Consider the following 16314-nt stretch of genomic DNA (forward strand, 5'->3'; position numbering starts at 1 on the left):
TGGTGGCAGGTGCCTATAGTCCCAGCTACTTGGGAGGCTGAGGCAGGAGAATGGCATGAACCTGGAAGGTGGAGCTTGTAGTGAGCCGAGATCACACCACTGCGCTCCAGCCTGGGTGACAGAGTGAGACTCGGTCTCAAAAAAAAAAAAAAAAAATCAGTTAAGTTCAAGTAGCTTTAATTCGTTGAGTTTTATATTAAATGACTTTGAGAAGGAATTTTCTGTTAGGCCAGATCTCACCTATCACATTATTGTAATCCTAGGATCAGGCAAGAATTAGAGAGCTATGGGCCATGATCCTGGCCTTTGTTGTTACTGCTTGAGGATTGAGGCATCTTTTTATAGCTACCCCTATTCTCTATAAATTTCTTCTTATCATGTGATTAAACAGTGGTTTACCATTAGATCATTTTTTCTTGAGTGTACCCCAAACTGCTTTACTACAGGGAGTTATAAAGGATGTCATTTAGGTAATAGATAGGAATTTCAGCCCTCATCCTTACACCCCTAGCTTTGTATGTAAATCTGACTGATCTCTAGGTTCTGAATGCCCAATTCCTTTTCTTCCTGATTTCTCAAAAATCCTATAGTCTCTGTTTTTGTCATGTCTCTGCCTAGTATATATTCAGTATTCACTGAGTTCCCCTGACTGTATGAGAAGAGAGTAGAACTCTTCTGATCTTCAGTCTTATTTCTGCTCTGTGCAAATGCTTGTACAAATCAAACTAAATTCTTCGCTGTCATCTTCTGTTTCTGTTCTCTTTCATTTTGTGATGTAATTTGAGCTGAATCTTGGAGGTTTTGTCTCCTGGTAAAGCCTAGGCCTCTCTCAATAGCTTTCACCAGTTAATCCTTGGAATTAACAGCTATCGTAGGCATGGTATATAGTCATCTATCATAAACAATGTACACAGTTAAATCTCAGGATAAATATTAATCAGTCACCATTTGCCTTAATTTAGCAAGTGGTTGTCAACTTTGGGTTTACATTTTTGCTACTCTTTAGCTTTCTACCTAAGAACAAAAATTGGATTGTTTGCACTAAGCTGATTTTGTTTTGTTCTCAGGATGAACTAGCTCGAGTTCTGGTTACTCTGTTTGATTCTCGGCATTTACTCTACCAACTGCTCTGGAACATGTTTTCTAAAGAAGTAGAATTGGCAGACTCCATGCAGACTCTTTTCCGAGGCAACAGCTTGGCCAGTAAAATAATGACGTTCTGTTTCAAGGTTTGTATCATTCATTTTGTGTGCATGTGTGCGCTGATGTATGTCAAGTAATGATTATGTACAGAATGTGCAGGACTGATTGTCTTCTTTTAAGGTGAAATATATGGAGCAGGCATAATCAACTCCTACTCATGCATTTCTGTAGGTATATGGTGCTACCTATCTACAGAAACTCCTGGATCCTTTATTACGAATTGTGATCACATCCTCTGATTGGCAACATGTTAGCTTTGAAGTGGATCCTACCAGGTTTGTCATCTTTTCACATAGAACTGCTCTGGTTTTTTTTGTTTTCTTTTGTTTTGTTTTCTTTTTTACTAACACTGCATGAAGCAAGGCCCCTTCTCCCCTTGATCATTAAAATTAGTTTTTAATTATAAAAGTTATATACAAATATACTTTAATGATATCTGTAATTTTTTTTTAAGGTATCCTTTTTTTTATTTGCCTTAGATCCAGGGATAGACTGGAGAAAGGTGTCTTTGATTTCCACCTCCAGAGACTGTTACTAGTTAAGTCTATTCCACTGTCCTTTATCCATGCATTTGCATATTCATATACAGTCACTTGCATGCATACTCTTTTTCTAACTCACTTCTCCTATGATGAGGAGTGACTTAGGAGAAGGGAAAGAGGCTAATAGGTAATGTAGGGTGCAGTTTATTTATTTGTCATTTTTTTTTTAATTTGAGACAGTCTCATTCTGCCATTCAGGCTGGAGTGCAGTGGCGCAGTCTCGGCTTACTGCAGCCTCCGCCTCCCAGGTTCGTGTGATTCTCCTGCCTCAGCCACCTGAGTAGCTGGGATTACAGGTGTGCACCACCACACCCAGTTAATTTTTTTTTTTTGTATTTTTAGTAGAGATGGTGTTTCACCATGTTGGCCAGGCTGGTCTCAAACTCCAGACCTCAGGTGATCTGCCTGCCTTGGCCTCCAAAAATGCTGGAATTATAGGTGTGAGCCACCATGCCCAGCCCAGAGTACAGTTTAAACCACCATTTCTGTTAAGCTTTCTCTGCCTGTTACCAGGTACTACCCATGAACAAAGAAATATGCTTTGTTCTGTGCCTCACACCACCATTGTAACAATTGGGACGGTTTATGAGTTTATCTCCCCTCTAGACTGTTGGCTCTTACACATTTTTACATCTTTATATCCTTCCATGAGTATTTAGCATGGTGTCTGCCTTATAGTGAACATTTTATAAATATTTGTTAAGTGAATAAATTTTAACTGATTTTCTTATGCTTACTTTTTATAAGCCACATGTTAAGATGTGCTTGTCTTTCAGTTAGGACTTTATTTGCCATATGTATGTTTTTTTTTATTTTTTATTTTTTGGCTTTTTTTTTTTTTTTTGAGACACAGTCTTGCTTTGTCACACAGGCTGGAGTGTAGTGGCGCAATCTTGGCTCACTGCAACCTCTGCCTCCTGGGTTCAAGTGATTCTCCCGCCTCAGCCTCTTGAGTAGCGGGGATTACAGGTGCCCACCACGTTGCCTGGTTAATTTTTGTATTGTTAGTAGAGACAGTGTTTCACCATGTTGGTCAAGCTGGTCCCGAACTCCTGACCTCAAGCAATCTACCCCCCTCGGTCTCTCAAAGTGCTGGGATTACAGGTGTGAGCTACCACGCCCAACCATGGAATATCTTTTTTCTTTCCTTTATTTTCAGTCTGTGTTTTTCCTTATAGGTGAAGTCTGTTTCTTGTAGGCAACAGATTGTTGGGTCATGGGGGTTTTTTGTTTGTTTGTTTGTTTGTTTGTTTTTAATCCATTCAACCACTCTTACGTCTTTTGATCGGAGAATTTAGTCCATTTACATTCGATGTTATTATTGACAAGGACTTACTCCTGCTATTTTGTTATTTGTTTTCTGGTTGTTTTGTGGTCTTCTCTTCCTCCTTTTCTTCCTTCCTGCCTTCCCTTTAGTAAAAGTGATTTTCACAGGTTGTATGTTTTAATTTCTTGCTTTTTATTTTTTGTACATCTGTTGTATGTTTTTGATTTGAGGTTATCATGAGGCTTGTCAATAATAGTTTAGAGCCATTCTTTTAAGCCGATGACAAGTTAGCACTGATTGCGTAAAGCAGCAAACAAACAAGCAAAAAGAAAACTAATGAAAACTCTACACTTTAACTTTATCTCGCCACTTTTTAACTTTTTGTTGTTTTTATGTATACCTTATTATACTATCTGTGTCTTGAAAAGCTGTAGTTATTATTTTTAAAAGGTTCATCTTTTAGTCTTCTCAAAATAGTAGTTCATACCACAATTACAGTGTTCTAATATTTTGTGTATTTACTATTACCAGTGAGTTTTGTACCTTCGGATGATTTCTGATTGCTTGTTAATGTCCTTTTCCTTTTGATTGAAGAACTCCCTTTAGCATTTCTTCTAGGACAGGTCTGGCATTGATAAAATCCCTCAGCTTTTGTTTGTCTAGGAAAGTCTTTATTTCTTCTTCGTATGTGAAGGATATTTTCACTAGATATACTGTTCTAAGGTAAAAGTTGTTTTTTTTTTCTTTAGCACTTGAAATATGTCATGCCACTCTCTCCTGGCCTCTAAGGTTTCCACTGAGAAGTCTAGGGCCAGATATATTGGAGCTCCATTGTATATTATTTGTTTCTTTTCTCTTGCTACTTTTAGGATCCTTTCTTTATCCTTGACCTTTGGGAGTCTGATTATTAAATATCTTGAGTTAATCTTCTTTGGTTTAAATCTGTTTGGTGTTCTGTAACCTTCCTGGACTTGAATATTGATAAATATCTTTCTCTAGGTTTCGTAAGTTCTCTGTTATTACCTCTTTGAATACATTTTCTACTGCTCTTTCTACCTCCTTTTTTTTTTTTTTTTGAGATGGAGTTTCTCTCTTGTCGCCCAGGGTGGAGTGCAATGGTGCAACCTCTGCCTCTACCTCCTCTTTAAGGCCAGTAACTCTTAGATTTGCTTTTTTGAGGCTGTTTTCTGGATCTTGTAAGCATGCTTCATTTTTTCTTATTCTTTTTTGTCTCCTCTGTGTATTTTCAAATAGGCTGTCTTCAAGCTCACTAATTCTTCGGCTTCATCAGTTTTGCTTTTAAGAGACTCTGATGCATTCTTCAGTATGTCAGTTGCATTTTTCATCTCCAGAATTTCTGCCTGGTTCTTTGTAATTGTTTCAGTCTCTTCATTAAATTTATCTGGTAGGATTCCCATTCCTTCTCCACATTATCATGGATTTCCTTGAGCTTCCTTAAAACAGCTATTTTGAATCCTCGGTCTGAGAGGTCACATATCTCTGTCTCTCCAGGATTGATCACTGGTGCCTTATTTAATTCGTTTGGTGGGTCATGTTTTTCTGGATGGTCTTGATGCTTATGGATGTTCATTAGTGCCTGGGCATTGAAGAGTTAGGTATTTTTGTAGTATTTATAGTCTGGGCTTGTTTGTATCTATCCTTCTGGGGAAGGCTTTCCAAGTATTTGAAGGCACTTGGGTGTTGTTATCTAAGTCTTTGGTCACTGCAGCTATATCTGCTTTAGGGGACACTCCAAGCTCAGTAATGCTGTGGCTCTTGTACACTCTTAGCGGTACCACCTTGGTGGTCTTGGGTAAGATCCTGGAGAATTCCCTGGGTTATCAAACGGAGACTCTTGTTCTCTTCCCTTACTTTCCTCTAAACAAACAGAGTCAGTCTGTCTCTCTCTCTTTCTCTCTCTCTCTCTTTCTGTGTGTGTGTGTGTGTGTGTGTGTGTGTGTGTTTTGAGCTGCCTGTAGCTGGGGGAGGGACAACACAAGCAGCCCTGTGGCCACCACCACTGGGAGTGCACTGAGTCTTGCCCAAGGCCTGCAGTACTGCTGCCTGACTACTACCTATGTTCACTCAAGGCCCAAGGGCTCTACAGTCAGCAGGTGGCAAACCCAGCCAGGCTTGTGTTCTTCCCTTCAGGCAGTGAGTTTTCCATGGGTCCAGAGATGCTGTTCAGGAGCCAGTGACTAGAGTTGGGTACATTAGAGATCTACGTAGTGCTGTATTCTGCTGCGGCTAAGCATTAAGCTGGCACCCAAGCTGTAAGACAAAGTCCTTCCCACTCTTCCCTCCTGTTTTCTCAAGCAGAGGAGTCTTTTCCTATGGCTGCCATTGCTCCAGGCCCATGGTGAGAGCTGCCTGGCTACCACTGATGTTCACTCAAGGCTCAAGGGCTCTTCATTCAGCTTGTGGTGAATGCTGCTAGTTCTGAGTCTCTCCCTTAAGGCCATGGGGCTCCCCTCTAACCCAGGGCAGGTCCAGGAAAGTCTTCCAGGAGCCAAGGCCTGGAATCTGGGACCCCAGGAACCTACTTAGTGCTCTACCCCACTGTGTCGAGCTGGTACCCAAGTTGCAACACAGAGTCCTTTTTATTCTTACCTCTTCTTTCCTCAAGCAGAAGGGGTCTGTCTCCGTGGCCACCACAGTTGGTAATGTGCTGGGTAACACCTGAAGCCAGCATGTCTCTCCCAAGTCTCACCCAAGGACCACAGCAAGTACTGCCTGGCTATCCCTGCTGGTTATTCGGGGCCAAGGGCTCTTTAGTCAGCAGGTGATGAGTTCTGCCAGGACTGGGTCCTTCCTTTTAAGAGAGCAGATTCCCTTCTGGCCCAGGGTTTGTTTAGGAGTGTTGTCTGGGAGCTAGGGCCTAGAATGGGGTCCTCAGGACTCTGCCTGGTGCCCTCTCCTACTGTGGCTAAGCTGGTAGTTGCAAGACAAGGTCCTCTTCACTCTCTCCACTCTTGTATTTGAACAGAGGGAAGGTGTCTCTGTTGGACAGTATGGATAGTAGTTGGATAGTATGAACTGAGCTGAGCTGCCTGGGTTTGGGAGAGGGGTGATGTAAGCATTCCCTTGGCTGCCCTGGCTGTCTCACTAGGTCTACCCCAAGTCCACTGGCTCTGAGCCCAGCACAGCACCAGGACTTACCCAGAAACTGCAGTCCTTGTGTGCCTAGACTGCCTTTCAAGTTTATTTAGGACCTCAGGGCACTTGAGCTCTTGGTGGTAGGGCTTGCTGGAACTCAGATTTCAACAACTGGGATGGGTAATTTACCTCTGGCTAGGTCTGTTCTAAGTTCTCCATCCGGGAGCACTAGTTGAGCTCTGCCCTGTGTTGCTTTCTGCTATGACAGGGCAGCATTGAGTTCTTATGCAAAGTTCCATAATCACTGCACTGTCCGTCCCCCAAATGCAGATTTTCTTTGCACACCATGGGGCCACTGCCAGGAGGTGAAGGAAGGGTGATATAGGTAATTCAAGACAGTTTTTCCTACCTACTTCAGTGCCTCTTTCCTTAATATGATGTTAAGACCAGGTATTTTGTTTAGTTACCTGATTTTCAGTTCTTATGAAGGTGCTTTTTTTGTATGGATGATTGTTCAGATTGGTGTTCCAATAAAGGGGACGATCCCTGGAGGCTTCCATTCAGCCATCTTGCTCCACCTCCAATTCTGAAGCTGGTTCTTTGAAAATCAACTTGAGCGAAAAGTTTTATACACAGGAACACTTGAATAATTGAACACAGATGTTCATTGTAGTTCAGAATTACTAGAATATTCAACAGGTTACCATTGGTGTGTGGGAAGCAAGAGAGCACTGTGGCTAGAACGTATTGTTTTATAGGGAAACCTGAAATGGACTGCAGTGTTCCTGCTGCTATGCTGACTCAAAAAAAAAAAAAAAAAAGGCAATTGTCAGAGTTTCTAGCAGTCTCTTTGAGCCTTGTTAAAGAAATTGTTAATCTCATTCATACCCACCAATTCCTAGGCCTCCATATCTAAGATTTGGATTACTGTTGTATCTTAACGTTCTACCTGCATATAATCCCCATATTTAGACAGTCTCTTCAATTAGCCACATATTGCAAGTTCATTTTCCTCCTCTGGCTTCCTAACAATCATCAGCCATTCTCCAGTGGATACCAACCAGGTGTCCGTGTGATTCAGTTCAACCGTGACACTGTTTACTTGGAGTGAGCATCAGATTTCCCACAGAATAAGGGCTGAGTCAGATTGCCACCACTAAAGATGCCAATTACAAGCCACAGGTTGTTACCTGTGCTTCTCACAGCCTCGCCTTGAATTGCATTAATTTGCTAGAATGGCTCACAGAACTCAGGGGGCTTACTTACTATAAAGGATATCGCAAAGGATACAGATGAACAGCCAGATGGAAAAGATGCACACAGGGCAAGGCATGTGGGAAGGGGCTTAGAGCTTCCATGCTGTCTCCAGATACTCTATCCTCCAGGCACCTCTGTGTGTTTGGCAACCTTTAAGCTCTTCAAACTCTGTTCGTTGGGTTTTTATGGTGGCCTCATTACATAGGCATGATTGATTCAATCATGAGTGGTTGGTGATAAACTCAACCTTCAGCCTCTCTCCTCTCCGTGGAAGTTGGGGAGTGGGGCTGAAAGTCTCAACCTTCTAATCATAACTTGGTCCTTCTGGTGACTAGCCCCGTCTTGAAGCTCCCTAGGGCCTCCCAGCCACTGGTCATCTCATTATCATACAAAAGACACTCAGCACTTCCAGAGATTCCAAGGGTTTTAAGAGCAATGTGTCAGGAACCAGGAGCAGAGACCAAATATATGTTTATCACAATATCCTTGAGTTATTGTATTGAGTACTTAGTGTGGAGTACCTGCTGTGTATGTCTTTCTCCTTTTTGAAAAGGTGGAAAGGCAATTATTGTTGAATCCTCAGCACCTGACACTAAGATGGCAAATAGTAGATGTGCACTAAATGTTTATTGGATTGAACTGATTACCTGCCCTACCTACTTTCTCTTTCTGAAATACCCTTACTTCTTTTGTCTATGCAAATTCTGTGCCTCCTTTGGAACTCGCCTGTTCAATGAAATATTTCCTGCTTTGCAGTCCATGCTAATTTCTGAACTCTTACTGTATTCAATGCTGTACCACACAGCAAACTCTTAAGGAATCTCTAGATTCCTTAAGCAATGCTCTAGCAATGCTCTAGCAATGACGTTAAGTGTCCAAAGCGTTTCTGTAATACGTTAATTAGTATAGAAACAAAATTACTAGTTAATCTGTTAAAACAAATATTTACTCAGTACTTGCTGTGGTAAGGCACTGTGCTAGTCTTTAAGGGGACATAGGTAAACACTTCCTTCAAGGAGCTTACAGTTTAGTAAGAGGGGTAAAACACATAACAGATAAGTGTTGAGTTTCATAAGGGATGTATTTTGAGAGTTCAGATTAGGCTAGTTAGAGAGTAAAGGTTTGTGAATTTGATTGCTATTGGGTAAAATTTAAACTACATAAAGCAGGCATTATTATTCCTGTGTTATTGATGAGAAAAAATGACACCCAGAGAATTTAAGGATTGTGACCAAGCTCATAATGATCGATAACTGATAGAGCTGAAATTTAAACCTAGTAAATCTGCCTGTGGAATCTCTTCCTTTAATCGCAACACCAGAGTTTAGAGGTGGTACTGATAAGAGTTAGCAACACCGAGGTGGGCGTGCTGGCTCATGCCTGTAATCCCAGCACTTTGGGAGGCTGGGGTAGGCAGATCATGAGGTCAAGAGATCAAGACCATCCTGGCCAACATGGTGAAACTCTGTCTCTACTAAGAATACAAAAATTAGCTGGGCGTGGCGTTGGTGCTTGGCTGTAGTCCCAGCTACTGGGGAGGCTGAGGCAGGAGAATCGCTTGAACCCAGGAGGCAGAGGTTGCAGTGAGCCGAGATTGTGCCTCTGCACTCCAGCCTGGCAACAGAGCGAGACTCTGTCTCAAAAAAAGAAAAAAAAGCGACACTGATTGGATATGGGGAATAATGAAGTAGAGCAGGAAAAAGTGACATCAGAGATGGCCTGAATGATGTGATTAAGAAAGTAATAGTGCTTTTGATAACATAGGGCACAGGATAAGACATACGAGTATGAGGAAAAATCGGTTAATTTGGGGCATACTGATTTTTAGATATCAGTGGGGAGGGGACATTTAGCAGTTAGAAATGTCAGACTGGATGTGAAATGCAGTTCAAAATAAGGGAAACCTGAATGGCCACAAAATGTCTAAAAGCGTATCTAACCTTAGTAGGAACTGTGGAAATAGAAGTTAAAAACATGAACTACCTCATGTTTTTCCCACCTACTAGTTTGGAGGGGAATAAGAATTCTTACACAGTACTAGTTTTAGAGCTATTTGGCAGTTATCTAGTAAAGTTAAATCTGTATATACTCAATAACTCAGAAATTTCATTTTTAGGTAGCTGCCTTAGAGAAACTCTTATGTGCAAGAATGTTCATTGCAATGGTGTCTATAAAGGTGAAAAATGTTTAATGTTCATTAATTAGAGAATAGATGAATCATGGTATACAATAGACTGTTATGCAGTAAAGTGAACTATATCTTCATCTGTCAACATGGACAAATCTCAGAAACATGATGTAGAGTGAAAGATGAAAGTTGCATTTTGTTCCTATTGATGAAAAAATTAAAAACCTACATCATTCAGCTGGGCGTGGTGGCTTATGCTTGTAATCCCGGCACTTTAGAAGGCTGAGGCAGGTGGGTCACGAGGAGTTCGAGACCAGCCTGACCAACATGGTGAAACCCTCTCTCTCCTAAAAATATATAATTAGCCAGGTGTGGTGGCGCATGCCCGCAATCCCAGCTACTTGGGAGGCTGAGGCAGGAGAATCGCTTGAACTCGGGAGGCGGAGGTTGCAGTGAGCTGAGATTGTGTCATTGCACTCCAGCCTGGGCAACAAGAGTGAAACCCCATCCTCCAGACCCCTCCACCTCCCCAACCCCCCCAGAAAGCCCTGCATCATTCATATGTGTGTTAATTTTTTCATATGGGCATATACACATAGAGGATTGTGAATTGGAAAAATATGTGCTATTCTTGTTTTATCTGTCCCCTCTCTCCCCCTTTTGTTGCTTGGGTATTTTAAAGCATATCTCAGAGATCATGTTCCTAACAGATACAGACTTAAACACACACGTGCGTGCACAGCCTGAGTATTTCCACACAAATTAAAGTTAGTAATCCTGAATAATATATCTAAGACTAGTTTTCTGTTAAATTTTTTTCAGTTATCTGAAAGTCGTCTTTTTTTTATTTTTATTTTTATTTTTGAGATGCAGTCTTGCTCTCTCATCCAAGCTGGAGTGCAGTGGTGCAGTCTTGGCTCACTGCAGCCTCCACCTCCCAGGTTCAAGCGATTCTCCTGCCTCAGCCTCCTGAGTAGCTAGGATTGCAGGCGCCTAATTTTTGTATTTTTAGTAGAGATGGGGTTTCACCATGTTGGCCAGGCTGGTCTTGAACTCCTGACCTCAAACGATCTGCCAGCCTTGACCTCCCAAAGTGCTGGGATTGCAGGCGTAAGCCACCGTGCCCTGTCAAAGTTATCTTTTTTATAGTTGGTTGTTTAAAGATTCCAACGAAGTCCACACATTGCATTTGGCTTAATGTCTCTAAGAGTCTCCTTTAAGGAGTGATTTTTGTTATTTGTTTGAAACAAAAGTGTTAGGATTTTTATTTTTTTGTAGGTTAGAACCATCAGAGAGCCTTGAGGAAAACCAGCGGAACCTCCTTCAGATGACTGAAAAGTTCTTCCATGCCATCATCAGTTCCTCCTCAGAATTCCCCCCTCAACTTCGAAGTGTGTGCCACTGTTTATACCAGGTATGCTTACAGTTAGAGATTACCATTATTAATCTAAAGTTAAATTACGAAGAATGCTTTATCAAAGAAGGATCTAGCTGCTGATGGTGTGTGGTTAACTATAATACTGAGTGAGTTTGGATGAAGAACACATTGAGAATTGTTGTTGGAATTGTCTTTGAAAAAACTTAAATATTACTTAGGCAACAGTTTGAAGTAAGAGAAGACTTTAAAATACTAAATTTTCCTTGCATTGGGAGCAAGTTGAAAATGCAGTGAATCCACTGGATGTGATGGGTGTGACTGAAATGAACATATTATGGATTTTTGTTGTTATCGTCTATTAACCTAAATTATTTACAGGGTGTTTCACACTTAAGGCGGGTCTCCTCCTCGCTTTTTTTGCCTTGTGAATTGCTTGATCATCTGTGATTTTGGTTTCTTCATTAATGTATAATTAGTTTGTGTCAGGTTTTCCCGGGATAGACTGATTGTTCTGTTTATTTATGTAGCATGTTTCTTAAAAGAGATATTGCATCATCAGCATTCAGACCAAATTATTAGACTTTCTAACATTAGCACTGCAAGTAATGCATCTGAATTCAGAAGATAGCCATAGTCATGGCCTTCTTGAGGGAATTAGGTCTATGTTCTTTTATGCCTTCTACTGTGTTTTTGAATTGCACATTGCAGTTTTAGGAATTATTTATTCCAAGGGAGATCCTGCAAATGCACATTAGCCTTTTGGAAACTATGATTCTGGAAGAAACATTAGTGGGTCTGGAATTTGGGGTAGGGGCGGGTATAAGGGAAATACACAGTTATCAAAACCCATGTCTTTGTGTCTCTCTCTTTGCAGAGTCATCGCAGCCGTTTGCTTTTTTTAGCGCACGGCTTCAGTTGCTTAGAGACATTAACAGCATCATTGAAATCACCATTTTAAAAGCTGTTTGAGGCTGCTCTATGTGAATTTTTTCCCCATTGCTATTTTTAAAGATGTATCTGTTCTATCTGTAAAAAAGCTTTTCACAGTATACATAGATGATAAAACATACTTAACATTGTCTCTCTTAATTTATCATGACTTTTCTGTCTTTACAAAAAGACTCAAGGAAACTTAGGAAAATCCTACATAATTTTTCAGCTAGTTAAATCTGACTCTAAAGGGAGGTTCAGTTATAATATGAAACTTAATACAGTGAATATCTTCTCTTAAGTTTGGGCTGTATTCAGGTTTCTCTTTAAATTTTATTTAGTAATTGTTCTATTGATGAAACTAGGCAGACAGGAAATAGCACATATTAAAAATAGTCTGGGTTGACTTCTTGGTTGGCCTTGTAGTAACTGGTGTCAGAGAGCAAGTGGGTTTCTAAAATGACAGTGGCTTTGCCTTTAGCTGGTTAAAAGTGAATGGGGACTGACTACATGATTACATGGTCTAGGAGATTGTAGTAGAATTTCTTCATGTGGTTGTCATCCTAAAAGAAAAATCTTTTTGTATCATCAGCAAACTTGGAGACCATTTCCAGACCATGATTCTGATAATGTAAAAGGAACAGGTCTTAGCACTTATTTAGTACTTAAGAAATATTTAATGAAGAAATAAATTTCCCCATCCCTCCCACCTAAGTAAACAAGATTCTTAACAGCTTTCATAGCTGAGAAAGGAGGAAAATAGTGAAAATAGAAAATAAATTATTAAACACTGTATGTGGTGATTATTAAACAGTATGTTATGCTTTTTAGAGCACTTCACAATAAAATATCCTATATTAATAACAAACCTCGATTATTATGTTAAAATTTCCCATAAAATTATTATCTTTAAAAACATGAATTAACTGTGGTATCAGTGCATTGTTTGAGTATTGGGTAAAAGCATTGTTGAAGAGCAGAGACAGTATGCTGTGTTGTTATTAAATAAGGCTTTATTTTTTAATTAGTAATTGGTAACAGGGAATGTTACATTTACTGATTAGAAAGAAAGATAGGGCCGGGCACAGTGGCTCAAGCCTGTAATCCCAGCACTTTGGGAGGCTGAGACGGGTGTATCACGAGGTCAGGAGATTGAGACCATCCTGGCTAACACGGTGAAACCCCGTCTCTACTAAAAAATACAAAAAACTAGCCGGGCGAGGTGGCGGGCACCTGTATAGTCCCAGCTACTCGGGAGGCTGAGGCAGGAGAATGGCGTAACCCAGGAGGCGGAGCTTGCAGGATGTGGAGCTTGCAGTGAGCTGAGATCCGGCCACTGCACTCCAGCCTGGGTGACAGAGCGAGACTCCGTCTCAAAAAAAAAAAAAAAAAGAAAGAAAGAAAGAAAGATAGGAAAAAAGCTTTGGTCTCAAGAGAGTCTGCTCCCCAAACCTAGTTTTTTTTCTTTTCATTTGCTCTTTTGTTTTTGTTTGTCTTCCCTCTTCTGACTTCTTCTTGCCCCTTTGCCTTTGGCAGTAGCACAAGTGTACCTTCCTGCTCTTCTGTGTTCTGCCTGGAGGGATAGTAGTCCCTTGGCTCCTGCTTTGGGACCTACTGGGGAAATGTTGAAAGGGAAGTGAGTATATTGCTAGCTAATAAACTTCCCTGGACTTTAGCCCCTTTTTTGAGTTCATGTCTTGGCCTTTAAGCCTTTTAAAATCATGCTTTAACCAGCTGTATTACTTTATATACCTTCCTTCCTTAGTTGACTGGATTAAGGTTATATAAGAATAGCCAACTGTGAACATGTGTCAGACTTATAATTAAATCATTTTCTCACATGTTGTTTTCACTTCTCCTGATGGTTTTAGAATAAAGATAAAATAATTCCCAGAGTGCATATTCTCTTATGGTGAGAGAATTCTAAGAACTAATTTATGATTCTAAATAAATCTCACCTTTTTTCAGTAAATCTCCTTCTCCAAACTGAAGTAGTTTACACAAATTTTTAAGGCTCTAAATGACAGTTATATACCATGGTTACTAATACATTCGTATATAGTCTAAAGTTTGAAACAAAGCTCGGTGAACTAAGGGGCTGTGTCTTCTTGTTTTACTGCTATTTCCCAATGCCTAGAATGGCATTTGACATTTAGGTGCACAATAACTGCTTGGATGGATGAATGGGTGGGTGGATGAATGGATGTCTAACTAACTTAAAGCCCAAGTTATGGGTTATGGTGTTGGATGCCCAGAATTCCAAAATAAGATGCCATCTATTTGTGGATTAAATAATTCTGACATGGTTTTTGAAGTATTTTAAAAGTAATTATTCTGCCTAGGCTAGTCCTATCAAGAATGTTTTAATTTTGAAAGAATTCTTTGGTCTAGAAAGAGCTCTGAGAGATGAAGCCAATATGTGTCTGGAGTTTTGGGATTTTTTAGGTGGCTTTTTTTTTTTTTTGAGATATTTTGATCAGTGGTCAACTGTAATATGTGAAGTTTTAAGCAGGCCTACAGTTTTGTTCTGTAGTTTTCTCTGCAGTTTCTTCACTTTAATAATATTAATGCTTCTTACTAGTTGAGCTGATAACCTTCTTCTCTCAAATGTTGGAGAGCTTTTAACCTCCTCTGATTAGAACCATTTCAGGAAGTAGCCTGCAAACATTGAAAAATATGTGAAATGATAAGAGTAATCTTTTTTAGGGAGAGAGAGGTCTTTAATTCAGAGTTTCTAAAGTGCATTTTTATATTTATCCATATAATTTTTATTTCTTTATTCAATAAGATCTTAATTAAATGCCAGGTGTTGGAAAAAGAACTTAAAGTCAATTGAAGGATACACAGAGAAGAATTTTACATATCAAGAAAAAATTATGTAGACACAAATGTTTTTAGTGTGTGATCTACTTGTAATTTATATTAAATTTCTCAAAAGCTAGGAATTAACCAAAATGTAAATATTTAATATCCTCAAATTCACTTGGGGAGAGTTTTTCTGTGATTCATAGCCAGAAATAGTAGACATGATTGGGTCTCAACATTTCTTGCTGTTTTAGTGCTTGGCTTAAAAATGTAATAAAAATTAAAATCCAGAATTAAAATTCATTCCTCAAAATTTAGTTGATTTCTAATTTTTTGTTGATTCCATTTGTGTTACATTTTATGGTGTAATTTTATGTACAAGCCAACATTGTTTTTGTTGCTGTATGTAGTCGGTGCTGTGACTTGTTTGTGCTCATCTCTGTTCTGTAGGCAACTTGCCACTCCCTACTGAATAAAGCTACAGTAAAAGAAAAAAAGGAAAACAAAAAATCAGTAAGTTTGGAGAACTTTTTATTAGCTGTTTCTTTCAAAGCAAAACAAAAATCTTTTGCTGTTTGTTAAGAATATCTTCACTTCAGCCTATTTGACCTTCACTGTAAAATCATTCTACTAATTCTGGCACAAAATAGCTTTCATTTCAATTAACCCTGGAATTAAGTTACATTGAAACATTCTCTGTGTTCCTTTGGTTTGATTTATCCCAAAGGCAATTTGTGGGCATTTGTTGCATTGGATATCCTTGGTCTAATTTTATTATTGTTACTTTTTAAATTATAAATGAATGCAAAGAAACTTAATTTCAAGGCCTTAGGAAACGCTGACTCTCCTCATTCTTGCTTCTTGTTTGAAGGTAATGTGAGTGGTTTCTTTTCCCAGAGATGACAGTGTTTCTTAATTGTTAGAAGTATATGGTGGGAAAGTGTCACTTTCTAAATCTTACCTAAAAGTTGCTAAATTTTATTTTTTTACTCTTCGTATTTTTATCTAGGCAGTCTCAGGCATAATTTAGATATTTGTGCATAGTTTCCTAGAAATTTTAATGGTAAAACTACTTTTACCTCAAAAGAAAAAAGGAGGTAAATGATAAGATAGTATTTTTGAGATAAAAGAAAACTGAGTTCGTATGTGTAGAAAAACACATCATTCTGCAAACATAATGTGAATATACTCTCTGCTTCTATGAACTTGACCTGATTTATTTAAAAGGAAGAAAATTAGAGTCATAATTATTTTGTTCCAGTGAATAGAATTTGTACAAAATATAACATGCATTCATTTAACATTTGCCATTATTTGTCAGAGTGACTTATCAGGCTGAGCCCTGTCTTTGTTCATATAATCCAAATGATTGTAGAGTAAGATGTGAAGAAAACTTTTAGGAGTCAAGTAGGTAGTTTTCTTAAAAGGGTGTAATTTAGAATACAGTGTTCATCTCGTTTCATCTTTCATTCCTTGTCTAAACTTTACATATAATAAAGCTTTATGGCGGGGCACAGTGGCTCATACCTGTAATCCCAGCACTTTGGGAGACCAAGGTGGGAGGATCTCTTGAGCCCAGGAGTTCAAGACCAGCTTGGGCAACATAGCAAGTCATCTCTACAAATAATTTTTTTTTTTTTTTTTTTAATTAGCCAAGCGTGGTGGTGTACTCCTGTAGTCCCAGCTACTCGGGAGGCTGAGGCAGGAG

The 16314-nt window shown here is 39.4% G+C and overlaps 1 protein-coding gene across 1 annotated transcript in view; it reads left to right on the forward strand.

Annotated features, from left to right (window-relative positions):
* NF1 (neurofibromin 1) overlaps positions 1 to 16314 on the forward strand; it is a 153417-nt gene that overhangs the window by 9190 nt on the left and 127913 nt on the right. Inside the window, exons 10-12 of the mRNA XM_011937627.1 lie at positions 1068 to 1229; positions 1375 to 1478; positions 10772 to 10907. Of these exons, the coding sequence (XP_011793017.1) occupies positions 1068 to 1229; positions 1375 to 1478; positions 10772 to 10907 (402 nt within the window). The remainder of the gene's footprint in view (positions 1 to 1067; positions 1230 to 1374; positions 1479 to 10771; positions 10908 to 16314) is intronic.

This window comes from Colobus angolensis, unplaced genomic scaffold (assembly GCF_000951035.1).
Source record: "Colobus angolensis palliatus isolate OR3802 unplaced genomic scaffold, Cang.pa_1.0 Scaffold167, whole genome shotgun sequence".
Lineage (NCBI taxonomy): Eukaryota > Metazoa > Chordata > Mammalia > Primates > Cercopithecidae > Colobus > Colobus angolensis.